General features: G+C 42.0%; 1 protein-coding gene across 3 annotated transcripts in view; it reads left to right on the top strand.

Annotated features, from left to right (window-relative positions):
• The window catches only part of BCL7A (BAF chromatin remodeling complex subunit BCL7A), a 46,706-nt gene extending 25,990 nt beyond the window's left edge, over positions 1 to 20,716 (top strand). Inside the window, exons 5-6 of one of the 3 annotated variants that reach the window (XM_074205556.1) lie at positions 6,220 to 6,341; positions 20,219 to 20,716. In XM_074205556.1, coding sequence (XP_074061657.1) covers positions 6,220 to 6,341; positions 20,219 to 20,368 — 272 coding nt within the window. In that variant the 3' untranslated portion in view covers positions 20,369 to 20,716. Of the gene's footprint in view, positions 1 to 6,219; positions 6,342 to 8,169; positions 13,427 to 20,218 lie in introns of those variants that run through there. The other 2 variants (XM_074205555.1, XM_074205557.1) reach the window with 2 other exon arrangements.
• Positions 20,717 to 21,273: the final 557 nt, after the last annotated feature.

The raw sequence follows: 21,273 nt of genomic DNA, 5'->3' as shown, positions 1-21,273 counted from the left end.
TCCTGTCTTCCTTTGTGGACTTTAATTTGGGAAACCAATGATTATCAACCTACTAAATATTGTAAGCCCTTGTCCAAGGATAACTACCTGTTTGGTCAGAAATTACTCCAGTGAGAAAACCCCATCCATCTCACAGAAGTTGGGCAGGGAGGCTTTGTTTTGATAATAACCTGGAGAATCTAGTGCACTGTTTAGCATTTTCTTTTTTTTTCCTTTTCTTTTTTTGAATTTTACAATTCCCCCCCCATCTTGCTTCCCCCCCCCCCAGAAGGCAGTCTGATAGTCTTTATTTTGTTTCCATGCTATATACACTGATCAAAATTGAATGTGTTGAGAGAAAAAGCATATCCCTAAGAAAACAACAAAATATAAGAGATAGCAAAATTACATAATACAAAAGATAATTTTTTAAAAAAAATTAAAAGTAATAGTCTTTGGTCTTTGTTTAAACTCCACAATTCTTTCTTTGGATATAGAAGGTATTCTCCATTGCAGACACCCTGAAATTGTCCCTGATTGTTTCACTGATGAAATGAGCAAGTCCATTAAGATTGATCATCACCCCCATGACAAGCATACTTTTCTGTAGGACCCTCCAAAGTGTTTAACTGGCAAAGAAGGAACCAGACTTCTCAGGAAATTCAAGACAGATAAAGGAAGCAACACTCCTGCTTGCCACCCCCAGCTAGTCAGATTACTAACTGGGTCAAATATCACAGCCAGGATAGATAGATAGAGTTAAAAAGGTTTTATGGTCTGGTGATTTCTCAATACACTACCCTCTTTTATCCCAGTCCCCTAGAAAATAAGAAAAATCAGCAAAACCAACTGTTACAGGGTCCAATGACAGGCCATATAGTATTCTGTACCTGTATTGCCTCATTTCTCTCCCTAGAAACGGGTAGATATGCTTCATAGATAGGAATTCTTTGTGTTATGGACCCCCTGAACAATCTGGTGAAATCTGTGGAAGATCTCTTCTCAGATTAATATTTTTAAACAACAAAAAAATAAACTCTAGAATTACACAGGAAACCAAGGATACTGAGATAATGATGTGATTTTTCCTCCAACTAAATATATGGACCCCCTCATATCTAATCATAGAAATTGTTCTAGAGAGATCAAAACCTTTTGCTACAGTTTCTTTCAGCAAATATTTCAAAAAATATTTGTGTCTGTATACAGTGTCCACTGCATACAGAGGAATGTATTGAACACCAGGGAGGAGGGAAATGCAAGGTTAAGGTAGAACGAGAGTTAAGCTAAGTCAGAGAACCTGGGTTCAAATCTACCCTCTGCTTATTGATGTATCATTGGGCAAATTTGTCCTCAGTTTCCTCATCTATAAATTAAGAGGCTCAGCCTCAGGTCTGCATTCCCTAATGTTTGCATGACTTTACTCAGATAGTAATGTCCCCTGAAGTCCTTTTCTGCTCCAGACCCATGATCTGCCCTACAGCTATCAGTCTCTTAGAAGGGAGAAGGAAATAAGATGCAATCGTAAATAAACTATAATCCATAATATTACATGCAAGAGAGCTTCAGGAAGATTTTGCAGTGGAGTTCTGTGGGTGGATTTACAGAATATATATATAAGACAAGTTGCCCAGCATGGGCCTCGCATGGGTATGTTATGAGAGCCCGTATCAGTGAGATCCCAGATTCACTAATATATGCCCAAGCAATTCCCTTAGAAAGTTACAAAAGCCGGGGTGGCTAGGTGGCGCATTGGATAGAGCACCAGCCCTGAAGTCATGAGGACCTGGGTTCAAATCCGATCTCAGACACTTAATAATGACCTAGCCGTGTGGCCTTGGCCAAGCCACTTAACCCCATTTAAAAAAACTAAAAAGAAAAAGTTACAAAAGCCAAGTTGCTATGGTAGGATTGAAGGTGGGGAGGAGGGTAGTGCTGCTGCTAACCAGTGGTCAGAAGCAGCCTTGAAGTTCATGTTTAGGGATTGGTAGGAATTCCCCAAGAAAAGATGAGTAAAGAAGGAATTTCACCACAGTGAAGTAAGGTTAATCAGATTAAATTATAGTCACAGTCTAGCAGGATAAATGGGGGGGGGGGGGGAATGCTTTGTAATTATAATGACCAGCTTGGACCTAGAAAAGAGGCAATTCCTTACTATGGGCTTGAAATATTGAAGATGCTGTTACTCCTTTGATTTCACTGAATTATTGGATTTTTTCACTTTTAGGTTTTTTTTAGGTTTTTTGTTTGTTTTTTTTTGCAAGGCAAATGGGGTTAAGTGACTTGCCCAAGGCCACACGGCTAGGTCATTATTAAGTGTCTGAGGCCGGATTTGAACCCAGGTACTCCTGACTCCAGGGCCGGTGCTTTATCCACTACTTTTAGTTTATTCTAGCTGGCAAGGTTTGGAGTGAGAAACACAAGATCATTAAATATGTTTTCAGTTAGTCAATAAACATTAAAATAGCAATTCGTAGGTTCTAAATCAAGGAAAAACCAGTCCCTGCCCACCAGGGCTTTCATTTTAAAGAGACAGGCAAATCTACAAGCAATTTTTTTTAGAGTCTACTATTGAGTTCTGGGGATACTATGAAAATATATAGGTAGAGTTGGCTAGGTGGCACAGTGGATAGAGCACTGGCCCTGGTGTCAGGAGGAACTGAGTTCAAATCCTTTCTCAGACACTTAATAATGACCTAGCCGTGTGGCCTTGGGCAAGCCACTTAACCCCATTTGCCTTGCAAACAAAAAAGAAGAGAAAACATATAGGTAGCCATAAGTAGCTGGAAAATAATCAGAAAATGGAAGGCTTGCTGCAGGGGATGGGAAGCTTGGACGTCCAGGAGGGGAGTGGTCCCAGGCATGAGTGACAGCCAGCACCAAAACCCTGACCCTAGAATGGGGAGCGTCAAAGAATCCAGGTTCATAAAGGACATGGATGGGAATAAAGACTAGAGTGGCAGAAGGGGCCAGATTGTAAAGAGTTTTTAACAAGAAGACTCTCAGGATAAGGAAGGATGGGAACCAGGACTCGGAGGTAGTAGGAGCCAACTAATTGAGGCCTCTGGCCATAGAGGGACCCCTGGCAAAGCTGTTCTAGGTGTGGACCCCAGAACTTTACATAAAGGCATGCAGGGACATGAATGCAATTTGACCATCCAAGCAGTTCTTAATTGCAAAAGAGACTAATAGAGTGAATAATGGAGTAATTACTGAAGACTAGCTCTTAATCACCACACCTGCTGCTAGGGAGATGCTGGCAAACCCAATATAAACCAGTGGTTCACAGTCCCTTCCCTTCCTCTCTGGCCTCATCTGCCAAGGAGGCCTGAACCCAGCTCTGTGGCAAGGAGAGCTGGGTTCAAATCCTATCCCAGCTGTGATCCTGGGCAAGATATGTTCTCTTCTTAATTCTCAGCAAAGAAGAGAAAAAATCTGTGAAATAGGGAAAGAAATGCCTGTAGTCCCTCCATCTGAAGGTGACTGCTGAGTTTCGAATGAGATGATATCTAAAAGGATACTTAAAATTTTGTTATGCTCTGCCAAAATCCATGAAGCCCTTCTCTAATAAATTTTTAAGTGCATAAAATAAAATACCTAGGATTGCCAAGAGATGATTATCCAAGCATTTTTTTAGTTATTTGTAATGCCTCGAGATGATAGTAGTAGAGGAAACATAGGAAAACCTATGACCAAATCCTGCCTCGGATATTTAATAATGACCTTGGATAAGTCGCTTCATTTTTTCTCAGCTTCAATTTCTTCATTTGTAAAATGAGACTAACAATACCTCCTAGGGTTGTTCAAATGGGATCAAATAGAATATATAGCTATATATTGTGTGTATACAAATATATAGATATAGATACATATTTCTATTGCTTTGCAAGCCTTAAAATGCCTCATCAGTACTATTAATAGTTACCAGGATCTGGAAAACTTGGTTTCCACATTCAGTTTATCCTGGAAGTCCTGGGTCAATGTGATGACCATCCTTCCTAGAGGCCCATCTTAGGTAGTTGATAGTCCCAGAAATTAAGCCATGCCTCCAGCCAGGTGACAACCAGGACAGGAGGAGGCCAGGATCTGATGGGGCGACCAAGTATGCCTTCTCTTGATCATCTCGAGGGTCAGGGATCTGTGGGGTGTAGTCAAGGACTCAAGGGAGGCAAGGGCCCAGCTCAGTCAGGGGACTTTGATGAGCTAACTGAGGGGACAAAGATCAGCTGGGCCATTGTAGTCACTGCTGGCAAGAATCTTCCAGTCTGTTCCAGTGGAACAGACAGTGCTCTGTTTTTAAGAGACTTTGCCCAAGTGGCGTCTCCTTTTAGGGCCTTAGCTCCTTCATCTGTAGAATAAAGGGTTTGGAATAAATCATCTTTGAAATATAGCTTTGACATTCTGGGTTCTAAGACCCCCTCCCAGCTCTGATAGTCTTTGTTCTAACACCCTATTTCTAAATTTGGACCTTCTGTTTGTTTTGTTATTTTTAAAGAACTGGCTGACTTTGAAGGGAAACTGAGGCATTTTTAATCAATCTGGTGCAGTCCAAAGGCAATGAATGCCATTTCTCTAACAGAACCACAGGGCTTTTCTGAGTAGAGAGTGTGTGTTTGGGGGGGGGGGGGTGCAACCTGTGTCCACTAGATGGCACCAGCCTCAAGGTGCTACAGAAAGTGGAGCCGGTTGGGAGCGAGCACATGTCTCTGGACGAAACTAGAAGTCTTTGTTTCTGAGTTTGACTCAAGTCCCAGGGCTCCAGGAGAAAGAGCCGGGCCTGGTGGCCCGCTGCAGGGAGACCTTGCAGGCTTCCTGAGCTCACAGAACCATCTGAGCAATGCAGGGAGAAGCCTTTAAGAGGTTTTAGACAGGGCAGGTAGGTGGATTTGGTTTTGCTTGGCCATCCTTATTTATAACAAAGGTCACTTCTCTTGGGACCGAGGCAGTCCCAGTTGGGAAGTAACAGCGATGGAAGAAAAAAAGCATCAAGGAAGCCTTTCAGAAGAGAAAAAAATGTGATCAAGCAAATTATGGTCTGTGTACACTGGCATATTATTACACCAGAAAAAGTGAAGAATGGGAGCAATTCAGAGAAGACTGAAAAAGGAATGAAAAAGGAAACCTACAGCAGCAGAAAAACAAGCATTTACAACCACGTAAATAAAAAGAATCAACTCGGTGGTTCCATGGATAGAGTTCTGGGCCTAGAGTCAGGAAGACCCGAGTTCAAATCCAGTGGCAGACACTTCCTAGCTGGGTGACTTGCCCTCTGTTTCCCTTGGTCCATTGGGGAAGGAAATAGCAAACCACTCGTGTATTTTTGCCAAGAAAACACGATGGTCTGTGGGGTTATGGAGAAATGGCTACAACTGAACAACAAATAAAAACATGAAACTAAAGGATGCCTGATTATAATAACAAAACTAGTCCCTGTAGTCCACTAGGAGGTTCAGTGAGTAGAGCTGGGGGCTTGGGAGTCAGAGATTCAAATACTGCCTCCAACTCCAACTGTGTGATCCGGGGCAAGTCACTTAACCTGCATGCCTCAGTTTCCCCATCTTTAAAATGGGAACAATAATAGCACCCATTTCACAGGGTTCATATGAAGATCCGATGACACGACATGTAGAGTTTTGAAAACTTTAAAACTCTAGTATAAAAATGCCTATTATGAATAAAAAGGGATATGAAAATATATGCTGGAGAGGTAGGGGGAGAGAGACATTATTTTTTAAAGTGTCTACTATGTCCCAGTCACTGGGCTAAGTAAGTAAGCACTTTAGAAAGGTCTCCTTTGAGATACACACTTCTGAGATACCTACATATGCATATGCATAGCTTTGTGAAACAGGCTTTTTAAATTTATTATCCATATGAGTTACCCTTTTTTACTTCTATAATTTATATGACAGTGCATGCATTTATTCAATAAACAATTCATATGATAGGAAAAATAATTTACTTTCAGGGGTAACTCTTCTAATGGAAGCAGGGGACCATTTGGCCGTCTAGGTGGCCCCTCCGGGTGCAGACCGATGAGTGTTGATGGAGCAGCTTCCTGGCTGCTACCTCTAACCCCAAAGGGGCCATGGCCTCTCTTAGTCATCCTCCAGAACTGGAGGGAGACCCCCAGTAGATGGTTGGATGGGAGGTATCAGCTTCCCACATAAACAGACTTTGGATGTTGTTAAGTTGTGGATCATCTGACAACAACTCCTGTCTTTTCTTTGTTTCCCTCAGATACTTCTGATGAGCAGAATTCACAGTCCTCCATGGAAAATTCAATGAACAGTTCAGAGAAAGTCGAAATGCAACCCTCTGGGGATAACGACATAACCACAGAAGCATCAAATAACTCTCAGGTACTCACCTCTAGATGAGGAAGGGCAGCCAAGTTTCCCTGTGGGTCTTTTGTTTGGGGGAGAGGAGGAAGGAGGGCATTATTAAAGAGGTTTTATTCAGATTGATTTTTATCAGTATCTGACGTCAAAGTGGCCCCAGTACTAAGTCAAATATTTCAGTAGGTCCTTTATTTGTGCCTTTTTTTTTCTTTTTCCTTTTTGTACTTTGATCTGAGCTATGAAGAAGCTCAGCAGGTGGCACAGCAGAGTGCTGGGCCTGGAATCAAGATCTGAGTTCAAACTCAATCACAAATATTATCTATTTGACTCTTCCCCGCCTCCCCCCCCACCCCGTTTCCTCATTTGTAAAATGGCAATAACAGCAGCAGCTTCCTTCTAGCTCTGGATGTGCAAATAATGAATTAATATTTATAAATCAAAACTTAAAGCACTAGATAAATACAAATTGAGTGTTATTATTAGTATTATTCCTGTGGGGCCAGTGAACCCAAACCTCCTCCTCAGGAACTGGTCAAAATTAAGAGCTCTGAGGCATCTAGGTGGCACAGTGGATAGAGCACCAGCCCTGGAGTCAGGAGGGAGTTGAGTTCAAATCCAGCCTTAGATACTTAATAATTACCTAGCTGTGTGATCTTGGGCAAGCCACTTAATCCCATTGCCTTGCCAAAAAAAAAAAAACCCAACCCAACTAAAACCAGGAGGAACCTTGAGCATTCCTTCAAAAGTCAAAGCCCAGGAAGCATCCTGAAAAAATATCATCATCATAATCATGCTTACCTAAGGCAGCTGATCCTGGAGCCTAACGGAATTGGTTTGATGAATACTTTTCATGTTCTAAATTTTTTAGTGATAAAAATTTTTAAGATCAGAACATTTAATTACATTGAAATGAGGATTTTTCCTTGCTTCCTACTTGATAAAAGCAAACATCCCATAGTTCATGCCAAATATTCTGCAAGAGCCAGCCTAAAAACTCAGAGGTGTAAAAGTCCTTAGAAACCATCCAGTCCAACCGTCTCATTTTACATATGAGGAAACTGAGATCCAGGGTGATAAAGGAATTTGCCCTTATTATTACAGGTAGTAAATATCATAAATAGTATTCAAGGGGCAGCTAGGTGGCATAGTGGATAAAGCACCGGCCCTGGAGTCAGGAGTACCTGGGTTCAAATCCGGTCTCAGACACTTAATAATTACCTAGCTATGTGGCCTTAAGCCACTTAACCCCATTTGCCTTGCAAAAACCTAAAAAAAAAAAATGGTATTCAAACCACAGTCCTCTGACTTCAGAACCATGATACCAAGCTTTCACAATAATCCTGAGGAATACGTATTAGTATTATTATTATTATTATTATTATTATTATTATTATTATTATTCCCATTTTACAGTTGAGGAAATTCAAGCAAGTAGAAGTCCAGTGACTTACCCAAGGTCACACAGCTAGTAAATGCCTACTTAGTTGATTACTGTGTGGGTTTTTTATCTTTTTTGTTTTTGTTTTTGTTTTTAGCTACTTTCATTCACAAAATCCATCTGATGAGATAAGGGTTAAAGAAAGGGACAATTCTGAATTTCTGGCTCCTTGAAGTATACCACAAGAATTCACTATGCCAGTGTTGTTCCTTCAGGACTTGATCCCTGCCATCTGTTGTCAATCAAACTTCCAAATTCAAGCACTCTTTTAGAAAACCTAACCTAGTCCCCTCCTTGCACAGAGGCCATTGGAGACAACTGAGATGCATCCTTCTCTCTCTAACTCAAAGGTTGCATTTTAATCTCATTTTTTTTTCTTTCTTTCCTGCTCTCCTGCTCCCCGTCTTTCAGGATTCGGAAGGAGCACCACCTTCTAAAAAGCTGAAACTAGAGGCTTCCCACCAAAACTCCGACGAGATTTAGACATGGAAGTAGATTTTTCCCCGATCCCATTTTTACCGAAGGTACACCGGTGGGGGCTTCATTCTAGAACACCCTGACCTACGCAGCTTCTCATGGATGAGAACAGAACTCATAACTTTTTTAAAGTTTACTGAGCAAAAAAAAAAAAAAAGAAAAAAAAAGAAAAAATTCCAAGGAGACCTAGGAAGGTGTGACTTCTCTCAGACACTGAAAAAAAATACAAAATGGAAGACTGTTTTATTTTATTTTTTTTTCCTGTGAAAGCAAACGTTCAGAAGTTCTAAGTTCCTGTCTTTGGCAAGGTTGGATTTAACAACTCAGGAGGGTCTAATGCACTGTTTCTTTTGGTCCCGGTTACATTTGTGTTGCTGCTGTATCTTTTCCTTTCTCTATTTAATCATGTAAGATATTTAAGGATGGTACAGGTCAGTTCTTTGCTTTTTTTTCCTTGATTGTTCCAGCAATTTCATCTGCTTTGTTTCTGTGCCTTGTGTCCCTGAGAACAGCTCTCGAGGTCTGGTTCCCAACCCCCCCCCCCCAAACCCACTCCCACCTCCCCAGTTGCTTTTCCTCTTCCTTTGCCAAGTGACCTCTTGTTTCTAGGCTGCTGCCAACTCCCTTGTGATCCCACCCCTTCCCTGCCCTACCCCTGCCTCAAGACCCAGCAGAGGTGGAGGAAAAGTGGAAACCTTGGCCATTTTCCCCTTTGGAGAATGAGAGGAGTCTGAGGCTGTCGGCATATCTTTGAGGTTTTACTTATCCATCCCTGAGCTCCAGGCCCTGGCTCCTTGAGGTCTTATGACTGGTGGCGATTTTACACTGGGCTGTAGGGCAGGGGGTGGGGGGGAGTGGAGGTTCACCACAGGCTCTCCCAAAGTGGCCTCCTCCCATACCCCCCAGAGAAGGGGTTCCTAGCTGGGGATGCTGGAAAGGCTCCCCAATTTGCTGCTCTTTTTCAATCTCTCTCTGGGAAGCTGAGCTCCATCCTGGGGGACACCCCCCACCCCATCATAGGACCAAGTTAATGATTGTTGCAGACGCCTTTAAGTTTGTCCCAGAGCTTCCAATCCTCCCTCGCCTTGAAATGCATCTCAGATCTCCAAAGTGGAAAATGGCGAGATATTTGTTTTAAACTGATCTGTTTGCAAGTTCTGTCTCAAGGTCTGAGACTGGAGGAGAGGGATAGGTGGGATGGGGAGAGGCCAGAATGAGCTGGTGCTGACCTTACCTTTCAGAGGATGTTTCTCGGGTTTGTGAATCCTAAGTCACATGCTCTGCCTCCCCCCAATCCCCCCAACCTCCACCCTTCCATTCTGCCAGAGCCAAATCCCCCCCTTTTTTGTTTATTCCTTCTGGCCCAGCAGAAAGGGCATACTGGGCTCTGCATGGACGAGATAGAAACCTTTGCATCCTATTAGAGAACAGTGGTGACATCGCCCTCACTCACCTGCATCAACACAGGTGCCCCTTCTGGGAACGATTAGGAAAACTGTCTCTTCAACCCTGTGTCCGTGAGGGGGACGATCCGGCTTATTGGCTCACGTAGAATAGAGGCCTGTTGTTCAGCCATAGACTTGGCAATCCTCTCCTCTTTAGGCGATGTTCTCAGCATTTCTCTCTTACAGCCTTTCCAGTTGTGGATTCTCTCTGGATGTCCATCCCCTTTACTCCGGTGACACCTCCGTCGGTGGCTGACCACCATCACCTTGAGCGTCTCCAGGCTTGCTTTTCTATGACTTTCCAAGGGGATCTGGCTTTTCTTTTTTAAAAATAAGTCTATTCCTGCACTTCAAGAAAAAAAAAATTTAAAAAGGAAAAAAAAAAGTTCCTGCATTTCAAATACCTCATGCAAAATTTCTCCTTAAATAAAGGGAAAACAACTCAATCTTGAATTTTGAGTTAGTGACATTCAAAGGGTAGCTCTTTTTAAAACTTAAAAAATAAAAAAAAGATCCTTGTATCCATGAATTTTTCTTCCCTAGGTAATCATTCATGCTGTGAGAACTGTGCATTGCAATATCTTAAAAAAACAAATAAAGAAGGAAATAACCTTGATTCCCCTTTCACTTTTTGAAGGTGAAAGACTTTATCTGCAAACCCTACAATGACCTTGGATTACAGCTCATCTCTGTTTGGGTGAAATGAAGGTGCATTTAGAGCTTTCTTTCCTTTTCTTTTGGGAGACCAGAGGTTCCAATACAGACAGCCAGAGGAAAAGTTTTTCTGTTTTTTTTTAAATGAAAGGGCAAAGTTCATTGGGGTTGTTCACATCTCTTCAGCATCATCCCCTCTCCACAAAGGCCAGAGGGTCTTGAGACCCATGGAGCCAGGATGAAATGCTGAGACCGTCGCTAGTCTTTCTCTGAAGTGCCTGAAAGTAGGAATGGACCCACTGCCACGCTTGGGGGAAAAGGGGGGTCTTGTCGGACCCCAGCGGTCAGAAGGGCGCTCTGAAAGACATGGGCAAACACAGGCTGGCCTGCCCTGGGCTTGACGGTGACCGAAAGTTCTTCTGTTGACCACATTTTAGAAATAGTGCAAAAATCCAGATGTGCTTCCTGGGCGGAGCTCATGGTCCCTCATGGACCACGCCACCCCATCGCCGCCACCCATCATAAAGGAGCCTGCGGTTTGAGCAGAGGGCAGGGAGATTGACCCAAAGGCCTTCTGCAGAGACAAAACACTTGGCCAAACTGGCCCCTTCCCCTCCCAGGATGAACTTGAACTTTTTCCTTTGGATGGGGGCCTGTTTTGTGCTGGGGGACACAGCAGTGACACATTCCAAATAGTGCTGGCACTTCAAGAAACCATCAACGACCCTCAGGGCAGTTAGGGTCTCTCTTTTCTGGGTGGTGACCTCCTTTCATAAAAGTGTAATGGTTTGGAATGTTTGTTATATCTAAGGACCTGTTAGAAGGTGTAAAGAATTTTTTTTTCAATACCTAATCGTTTTTTTGTTTTGTTTTGTTTTGTTTTGTTCTTTTTCTTCCCTTCCCTCCCATGATTTTTTTTTCCTGGTGTGTTGTATAGAGGTATGTTTTTTTTCCCCACTTATTTATTCCATCAGTAGATATGGTTTGTACAATGTACAATGACTCCCATTTAAAAAATAAAAGAAAAAAATTAAAACATGAATGCCATACTCCAGTTGTCTAGTCTCTTGTTGAGTCAAGAGGCCGCCATGTTGGTGACATTAGCATGGAGATTCTTGAGTAAGCTCCAAGAAATAAGGTCAAACAGCCAAGTAAATCTCATCAGGGAAACTTCAGCTAGGTCCCATTCTAACTTTCTGTCAGTTGAACAACATTTATTAAAGGCTTCTTGTATGCCAATCACAAAGGACAAAGAAGCTAGGCCCTGCCCTTGAGGAGATCATAGTCTAAAGGGGGAGATAACATTCCTTTTTTTTTTTTTTTTTAGGTTTCTTTTAGTTTGTTTTTTTTTTTTTTTGCTAGGCAGTGGGGTTAGGTGGCTTGCCCAAGACCACACAGCTAGGTCATTATTAAGTGTCTGAGGTTACATTTGAACTCAGGTCCTCCTAACTCCAGGGCTGCTGCTCTATCCACTGCACCACCTAGCTGTGCTAAGCATTGAGAACACAATGGAAGTCCCTACTCAAGGAGCTTACTAGGGGAGTCATCATGCATGGAAATGACATAGCCGGAGATATGTGCAGATTAAAGAGGTGGAAGATCATCTCAGAGGGAAAACTGGGAGTTCTGGAAAGGCCTTTTGAAGGGCTTCGGAGTTCAGCCGAGTCTCAAAGGAAACCCTGAGGAGAGGAGACAAAGAGTCCTAGGAATAGAGATAGCCAATGCACAGAGTCAGGAGACAGGGTGTCATTAAGACTTGGCTTTGGCTCCAACAAGGACCAAGTGACATCAGGTAAGTCCCAGAGGAATGTCTCTATCATGTAGGTTGTTTTTTTTTTTTACTGTGTTGGAAAATGTATTTGGAATGAAGAAATGTCATAGGGTGAGGGGCAGGTAAATGGCACCATAGTAGATAGAGCACCATGCCTAGAGTCAGGAAGACTCATGTTCATGAATTCAAATCTGGCCTCAGACACTGACTAACTGTGTGACCCAAGCCAAGTCACTTCACCCCATGTGCCTCAGTTTCCTCAGCTCCTGTAAAATGAGCTAGAAAAGATATGGCAAACTATTCCAATATCTTTGCCCCCCCCCAAAACTCACAGAGTCAGACATGACTGAAACAATTGAACAACAGCTGTGTGTAGTCTATATAAGTCTATATCTCTTAAGATATAAGACATAGCCCTCATCCTTTGGGGCTTCAGTCTTTCTGGCCACATCTCCACAAAAGCCTGTCACAGGTGTCAGTTGTTGGGTGTCATCTGACTCTGGTTGACTCTAAGAGACAGTGGGAAAGCTTCATAATTCCCTATTAATTACAGAACTGTGTGGCCTCACAGGTCCAGTAGAGCTTTGCTTTTGGACAATGTGAGATGTTTCCACTTTTGGGTGTTTTTTTTGGTTGTTGTTTTTTTAGGTTTTTGCAAGGCAAATGGGGTGAAGTGGCTTGCCCAAGGCCACACAGCTAGGTAATTATTAAGTGTCTGAGACCAGATTTGAACCCAGGTACTACTGACTCCAGGGCTGGTGCTTTATCACCTAGCCACCCTGATGTTTCCACTTTCTGAATGGTCACTGGCATCTCACAGCAGATTTCTCCTGAGAAGTTCTGGTGTATCTCAGGATCCCACCTTTCTACTTCCTCTAGGTTTCTTAGCTTGCCTATATGTAAAATGAGAGATTTGTCATTTCCTTCTCCAGATGAGGAACTGAGGCCAGCATGGTTAAGTGACTTGCCCAAGGTCACCTAGCTAGTAGCTGAAGCCAGAATCTTCCTATCCTGGTGTTCTATCCACTGTAACACTGCCCCCCCCATTTACTACCAATCACAAAACTGAAGTTTCTGTGGGACATTCAAAGCCCTCCCCAACCTGGAGCCTCTCTATCTCAACAAGTCTTATCTCAGATTTCTATACTCTTAAAAAAAGACCATGACTTCAGGAAGGTTATGCCATAACATCCATGTAAATTGGACTTGAGTGAGGGGGACTGTGCTAAGTCACCAGCCTCACTTTCTCCTCCAGAACCATCTGGGCCCAGTGACCAGATATGGATCTTTCATATTTCACCCCACTTAACTGTTTGGCTTCAGTTCCTCATCTGTGAAATGGGAGGTAATCATGGTTAAGTGACTTGCCCAAGGTCAAGTGTCTGAGAACAAATTTGAACTCAGATCCTCCAGACTGAGGCCAGTGCTCTATTGGCTGCCCCACCTAGCCTTTAAAAACCTATTCAAATAGCAAAACCTAAGTGAAGCCTCCCTGCTCCAACCTCTCTAAGCAACTAGTGGTTAATGAACCTTTATTATGCTAAGTACTGAGGATAAAAAGAAAGGCAGAAAATACAGCCCCTGCCCTCCAGGAGCTCACAATCTAAAGAAGACAATAGGCAAAGAACAATGCAAAGACAAGATGTGTTTCAGGACAAGTTGAATATAAATGATCTAAATTGGAGATAAATTGGAAATAATATTATAAATGGGAGATAATAGAAAGAAGATATTAACATTTACTCTGCCCCTCTCTAATACTGTTAGTTACCTTCCTGTATTTTTGTCTTCTCTACTAGCCTGTAGGCCTGGGGGCAAGAATTGTGTCTTTTCTAAATTTTGTATCTCCCTAGCATCTAACATAATGCTCTGCAGGCCTTTAATAAAGACAAATTTAACTAAAATGGCTAGGATTCTTGCCTGAAATGTGATTCTAGGAAAGTGATGATTGATGAATGAGTAGTAGGCTCAGACTCAGCCACACATTCCTGTTGCTTCCGGGGGAACTTATCTCCCCTGAAATAGAAGCCATCCCTTGTTGATCATGTCTTTCAACAGCCCATTAATTGAGGAAAACCCTCCACACTGTGGATCCTGATATCAGATACTGGCACCAGGTATTTGGGATCTTAGAGATGATCCAAGGCGGGCATTTACTGATCCCTCAGCACAGGCCCTTGGAATTGCATGTCTGTCAGTATGCATTTATTTAGCCTTTACTATATGCCAGGGGTACTGTGTGAATATCTGAGAATACAAAGAAAGACAAAAAATACTGTTCTTACCCTCAAGGAACTCACCAGTCTAATGGGAGAGAAGGGAAGAAAATAAAATAATGCATATCCACAAAAGAGGTGAAAGGAAGTCTCTCAGGAGAAAGTACTGGATGTTGAAGGGAAAGGCCTCCTGAAAGTAAACTTTTAAGCCAATTTCTGAAAGAAAGCAGAAAAAAAAAAAACAAGAAGTGGGGAGGTGAGAGGAGGGTATTCCAGTCATTTGGAGAGGCCAAAGCAAAGGTGCAGAGATGGAAGATGGAATGCTGTAGCTATGGAATAATAATAGACCAGTGAAATTGGGTTGAAGTGTATGGAGGGATAATGTGTCTGAAAACTGAGAAGATAGGAAGGGGACAGGGTTATGAAGGGTTTTAAAAGTCAAATGAAATTTTCCATTTGATCTTAGAGGTAATAGGGAATCACTGGAGTATAATGAGGGGTCACACTGCAGTTCTGAAGGAGCACTTTGACAGGAATGGGGAGAGAGTTGAGGAAGAGGGAACAACCCAAAAGACAATTGCGATTTTTTAGTTCAGGTGAAAGGGGACAAAGGTCTCCACTATAGGAGTGGCAGCGTGAGTGAAGGGAAAGCGATATAGTTCAGTTTAACATTAAGACTTTTAGGACACTGACTATGACCATTTGGATTGTATATGTAGGATGAGAATGTGAAGCCTTGAAGACTGATGTGTCAAGGTCAGTGTCACAATAATAGAGAGGTTCAGAAGAAAGATGACAGCAAATTTGTTTCAAATGTATTGAGCAGGAGATGACTCTGGTGCATCCAGTGTCCAACAGGCAGTTGATGATGTGGATACTCAGGAAAGGGAATTAATTATCTACCTGGAGATGACAAATGAACCTATGGGCATGGGTGTGCCACCAAGTGAGATGGTATAAAGTGAAAAAGGAAGGAGGTCCAAGAGGAGTCCCTTGGGGGTTCCATGAGGTTAATAGACATGGCATGAATGAGGAACCAACAAAAATCGATGAACATCTCTATAGTCTAGGCAACTGTCCCAAACTCTAACTGAAGAGATGGTGCCAACCTGTATGGGTCAGGAAAGTTTCCTCACTCGGGGCTACCAAAGAAATCACAAGATCAAACATATTCAGTGACATACACAAATAATCATCAAAAATAGGGTACCATAGGGCAAAGAAGCATTTCTGACAAAGTGATCTAGGAAAATCTGAGGAGGGGTGGCTAGGTGGCACAGTGGATATAGCACACAGACCCTGGAGTCAGGAGGACCTGAGTTCAAATCCGCCATCAGACACTTCATAATGATCTAGCTGTGTAGTCTTGGGCAAGCCACTTAACCCCATTTGCCTTGTAAAAATCTAAAACAAAAAACAAAAAAAAATCTGAGGATAGAGAGAATACTTTAATGAGGGCTAGAGGGCTAGAGAGAGAGAGAGAGAGAGATCAAAGAAGGCTGCAAGGAAGAAGTGGGATATTTAAACCTTGAAAGAAAATAAGGATTTGAGGAGACAGTGGAGGAGGGGGGGATTCCAGGCAGAGAAGACAGGCTGGACATAGAGGCATCAAATTCAGTTGGGCTGGAACATGGAGTGTATGATAATGGGATTATTATCCTGGAGGGCTTTAAATGCCAGGCTAAAGCCATTTCTATTTTATCCTTCAAGTAACTGACATCGCAAAAGCATAGATTTAGAGCTGGAAAGGAATTTAGAAGCCAATATCTCCATTTTCCAGGTGAGGAAACTGAAGTTCAGAGAGATTAAGCATGTTGCCAGTATCCCCAGTTGAATAAGTCTGTGGCTGTCCCAGTTCTTTCTGGCCCAAGCCCAGTCAACAGCCCATGCCACCCACCCTGGGAGCTTCCGGAGGTCAGACAGATGGGACGTCATTAGGAGCTATTGCACGCTGGCCTACATCTGGGAAATAGGAAACTGATGAGGATCTCACTCAAGGGCAGCTAGGATGGAGCTCTGAGTCCAAATCCAGTCTCAGACACTAGCTGTGCCACCCTGGACAAGTCACTTAACCTGTCTACCTCCATTTCCTCAAAAGGGTAAAAAACAAGTCTATTAAATAACTACTATGTGAAGCAGTTTACAAACATCCTTTCTTTCAATCCTGAGAGGTGGGTGCAATTATCACTATTTCGTACTTGAAGAAACTGAGGCAGGAGTTTCTAACTGTCCCCAATTTTTTTCTGACTCAAGTCCAATAAGACAGCCAACATCCTTTGCCCCTGAAGGCTTCTGATGCCAGATAAATGTCTATAAAACAAATAACATTCCCCTTTAAAGTCCAAAGCCAAAAGGGATAGGATCCTTGATCCCCTCTTGTATGTGTCTCAGATATACCTGTTTATAGACATGTTGTTTCCTCCAGGAGGCTGTGAGTACCAGAAGCAAGGGAGGAATTCAGATAAAGGAAAAGAGAAACCAGAAGGTGAACCCAGATCACACTCTTGGAATTAGGCTTCCTAACCAGCAAAAGAGGGCTCAGACTCAAAGGCCCATAGCTTCTCTTGACCACTGTTTTTTGGTTTTTTCTTAATATGCCCATGAGGCAGTTGGATGGCACAGCAGATAGAGTTCCAGGTCTGGAGTCAGGAAGACCTGAGTTTTGAGAAAACGGGTTACTTAGAATTTGGTTTTAACAAAAGATAGAGTGACAGTCCTATTTAAGCCTGTGAACAATCAAACATGATTAGGAGCTCAATAGCACTGGGCTCCCTGAGGCTTTTGGAGGGACAGTGGCACAGTTGGAAGGCTGGATCTTCTGGTCTATCAAAGAAGTTCCCTGAATCAAGTCCATCATCAAGAGCAGGAAGATTATTTTTTTTTATTTTTTATTTTTTTTTAGGTTTTTGCAAGGCAAATGGGATTAAGTGGCTTGCCCAAGGCCACACAGCTAGGTAATTATTAAGTGTGTGAGACCGGATTTGAACCCACGTACTCCTGACTCCAAGGTTGGTGCTTTATCCGCTACGCCACCTAGCCACCTAGCGCCCCCTAGGAGGATTATTTTCAATGATCTCCTTAACTTCAGAAAAAGCTCTCCCTAACTCTGGACTTAGATATTCTATCAGATATAGGAAACAAAGCACAGATACCTTCACAGAGTCATCTTCTTACCTTGATCTGGTACCTTTACAAATGATGATGTGTTAAGAGAAGGCTCTCTAAAGACAGTTTTACATTTTCTAATTTGATCTGATTGAAAGGAGATCATCCCACTTCTTGTTACAGAAAAATAATTTATATATATATATATATATATATATATATTATACACATATATAAAAGGGCAAAATTTACTGTTCAGTTTCAATCTAGTTTCAGACATTTACTAATTGTATGACCCTGGGCAAGTCACTTTATCCTGTTTGCCTCAGTTTCCTCATCTGTAAAAGGAACTGGAGAAGGAAATTTCAAACCATTTCAGTATCTTTGTCAAGAAAACCTCAAATGGGGCGGCTAGGTGGCGTAGCGGATAAAGCACCGGCCTTGGAGTCAGGAGGACCTGGGTTCAAATCCGGTCTCACCCACTTAATAATGACCTAGCTGGCAAGCCACTTAACCCCATTTGCCTTGCAAAAATCTAAAAAAAAAAACAAAAAAAAACCTCGAATGGAATCATGAGGAATTGGACACATGTGAAAAATGACTGAACAACCCCAGAGCTGGTAGACTTAAAGAATTCCCTTAGAAGGCCATTCCTATTTGCTGCAGAGGGGATTTCCCTTTAGAGACAGAGTTGGACTAGATGACCATCATGGTGCAGTGGAAGGAATGCTGAATTTGGAATTGGAGAAAGGGAAAAAGCGAGAAAAGAAATGTGCAATTATTAAGTACCTACTATATATCATGTACTATGATACCTACTTTACAAATATGATCTCATTTGAGATCACTGAAGGTAGGTGTTATTGTTATCAACATTTTACAATTGAGGAAACTGAGATAGTCAGAGGCTAAGTGACTTGCCTGGGTCATACAACCAGGAAATATCTGAGGATATATTTGAACCTTCCTGTTGCCAGGCCTGGTATTTTGTTATCCACTGACTCAACTACTTCCCTCCCAAAGGCCCTGGGTGGATGCCTGTTTATTTCCTATTATAACCTTGGGGCAAATCCTTTGCTTCAGTTTCCCCACCTGTCACCCAGGTCCTCTCTGGTTCTGTGACAGCCCAAGCCTATTCTTAAGATACAAAGTCCTTTGCTTTTAGTAAGGGCTCAAATCCCCGAAGCTGCTTTGGGCTACTCAGAGTCTGGGAGATTTTATTCAGGCTTTTCTTTCCCACCAGGTTATCTGTCTGGAGGACTGGCTCCAGGTCTAAGAAAGCAGTTCTTACCCAATCAGAGAGCCTGGCACTTAGTTCACCTGTCATTTTAACTTGGATGGGTTCAGTTTTTAACAGGTTTTTTTCCTTTTTTTATTCTTCCCTCAAACAAAACATTGTCTTAAATTCAACCTGTTCATCCCCACCCATGGTGAGGAGAGGGAGGCATTTATCACAAACTCCCTGAGGTTTTGAAAACTTAAGTGGGTTGGTCTCTGAGGACACTGAACTGCTTCATTTCTGTCTTTTCACATTGCCTGCCCTGAGGTAGGCACCTCATAAATCTTTGTTGACTGATCCCTTACCTGCAACAAAGGAGGTGATGAATGCAGGCCCACACCTACTTTTGTAGGTGAGAGAAGCATAATGAACAGTCAGAAAAAATCTAGGTTCAAATCCTTCCTCAGATATTCATTCACTAGTTGTGACCAAAGTCACTTAATTTCTGTGGGCCTCAGTTTCCTTTTCTGTAAAAAGAGGAAAATAATTACTACACAGGACAGTTTCAAAGATTAAATGAGATCATATAGATAAAATATGTTACAAACCTTAATGCCACATAAATGGCATTACATATATGTAATGTGTAAATACATATTATATATGTGCATATAAATACATTTCTGTGTGTAGTTTAGTCATTCGTGTCCAACTCTTCATGACCCTGTGGATGGGGTTTTCTTGGCAAAGATTTTGGATTGGTTTTCCATCTCCTTCTTCAGTGGATTAAGGCAAAACAAAGGATAAGTGACCGACCTAGGGTCACACAGCTGATCACTGAACTTCTCTTAGGCCTCACTTTCCTCATTTGCAAAAACGAGATGGCTTCTAAAGTCTCTTTCAGCTTTATGAATTTATATATCTTTCAAACTAGGAGTTTATCATAGTCTCTCTGGACCTCAGTTTCTTCATCTACAACATGAAGGGGTTGGGCTGAATAGCCTCTCAAGCCCTCTCTAGCTCCAGAGGGATGAACATAGGCCAGTTGTCAGAGTGGTGAAAAGCGGAGGCGACTTCTGATCCAGAATCATCTAAGGAACACCACAGCCAGGTCAACTGAGGCACAATAGTGCCTCTTCTTTTAAGATTGTGATGTTGGTGGGGAAAGAAAGGAACAATGGTGGTCCTCTGCCAAGAGCTTCTAGGAGAGCTGGTTCCTTTGGGAAGAGGATGTATGTTGGGAAGGAAATATATGAATTTAGCCAACTGCCAGTGACACATGCTTGGTCCTTTATCTAATGGCCCCACTCTACCTGAAGTTTTATTACTATGTCCTTTTTTTTTCTTTTTTGGTTTTTGCAAGGCAATGAGGTTAAGTGACTTGCCCAAGGTCACACAGCTAGGTGATTATTAAATGTCTGAGGTCACATTTGAACTCAGTTCCTCCTGACTTAAGGGCTGGTGCTCTATCCACTGTGCCACCTAGCTGCCCCCTACTATGTCCTTTTAATTAGACTTTTTAGCAATAAGTGTTTACTAAATTATACCAAGTATTTCTTTTTGAATCCCTTAGAATGGAAGAGAAAAGACTCTGGAAATGAGACACAAGCTATTCTTGAGCAACATGTGGGAGTTTCCTTGGAATAAGATGGCAGACAAGTTTGAAAATAAGTGCCAAAGGCAGGATGTGTTTATGAACTATTACATGAGAACAGTTGTCTAGATGGTCAAAGATTTGAACAGTTCTCAGAAGAATTGGCAACTCTACATGGATACAAGAATACTCCAAACATCAGAAACAACTCAAACCAGGAAAATTAACAAAGATGACAAAGTGGAAATAGTGGATGCAGAATTATTTTTAAGTCAGTGTGCAGTTGTGTTTCTTCTTCTTCTTGGGATCTTAAGTGGACTAATTGATCAAGAATTCAGGAAGCAAATGGGGAAAGGGAAAACTTTCCAGAGAAGGACAGTGGTGCATCTGTCTCTCTCTCTCTTTTTAAATTATTGTCATTGCATGTATAACCTATCTCAAACTGCTTGCCTTGAGGAAATGGGAAGTTTTAAAAATAAATGTTGGAAATTGTTTTTACATGTAATTGGGGAAAAATAAAATACTAAATAAATTTTTTTTTTAGTTTTTTCAAGGTAAATGGGGTTAAGTAGCTTGCCCAAGGTCACACAGCTAGGTCATTATTAACTGTCTGAGGCCAGATTTGAACTCAGGTCCTCCTGACTCCAGGGCCGGTGCTCTATCCACTGCGCCGCCTAGCCACCCCCATACATTATATCTTAAGTACAGGAGTTTAAAATAGAAATGTCTTGGATCTTGATGGAGGCATTTACAAATACAGACACCTCCCCACCTACCACTAGAAGAAATCCTTGGCTAAAATCCTCATTTGATGAAACTGAATTCATTCTATGTATTTATGGTTACTTATCTTAATGATATTATATATAAACCAGTTTTGAATGACCATAAGAATTTTTCTATACCTAATTATTTCAATATGCTTTTATCTTTAAAACGGGTCACAACACTAAAAATCAATTCCATTCTACCATTGTACAAGTTACAAATGCTTACTAAAGATGACCCTGTGGTCATCTTTAGTGCCATATTTG

Source organism: Macrotis lagotis, chromosome X (genome assembly GCF_037893015.1).
Source record: "Macrotis lagotis isolate mMagLag1 chromosome X, bilby.v1.9.chrom.fasta, whole genome shotgun sequence".
NCBI classification, from domain to species: Eukaryota; Metazoa; Chordata; class Mammalia; order Peramelemorphia; family Peramelidae; genus Macrotis; species Macrotis lagotis.
Note: the sequence above shows the minus strand (reverse complement) of the source record. Positions and strands in the feature narration are given on the sequence as shown.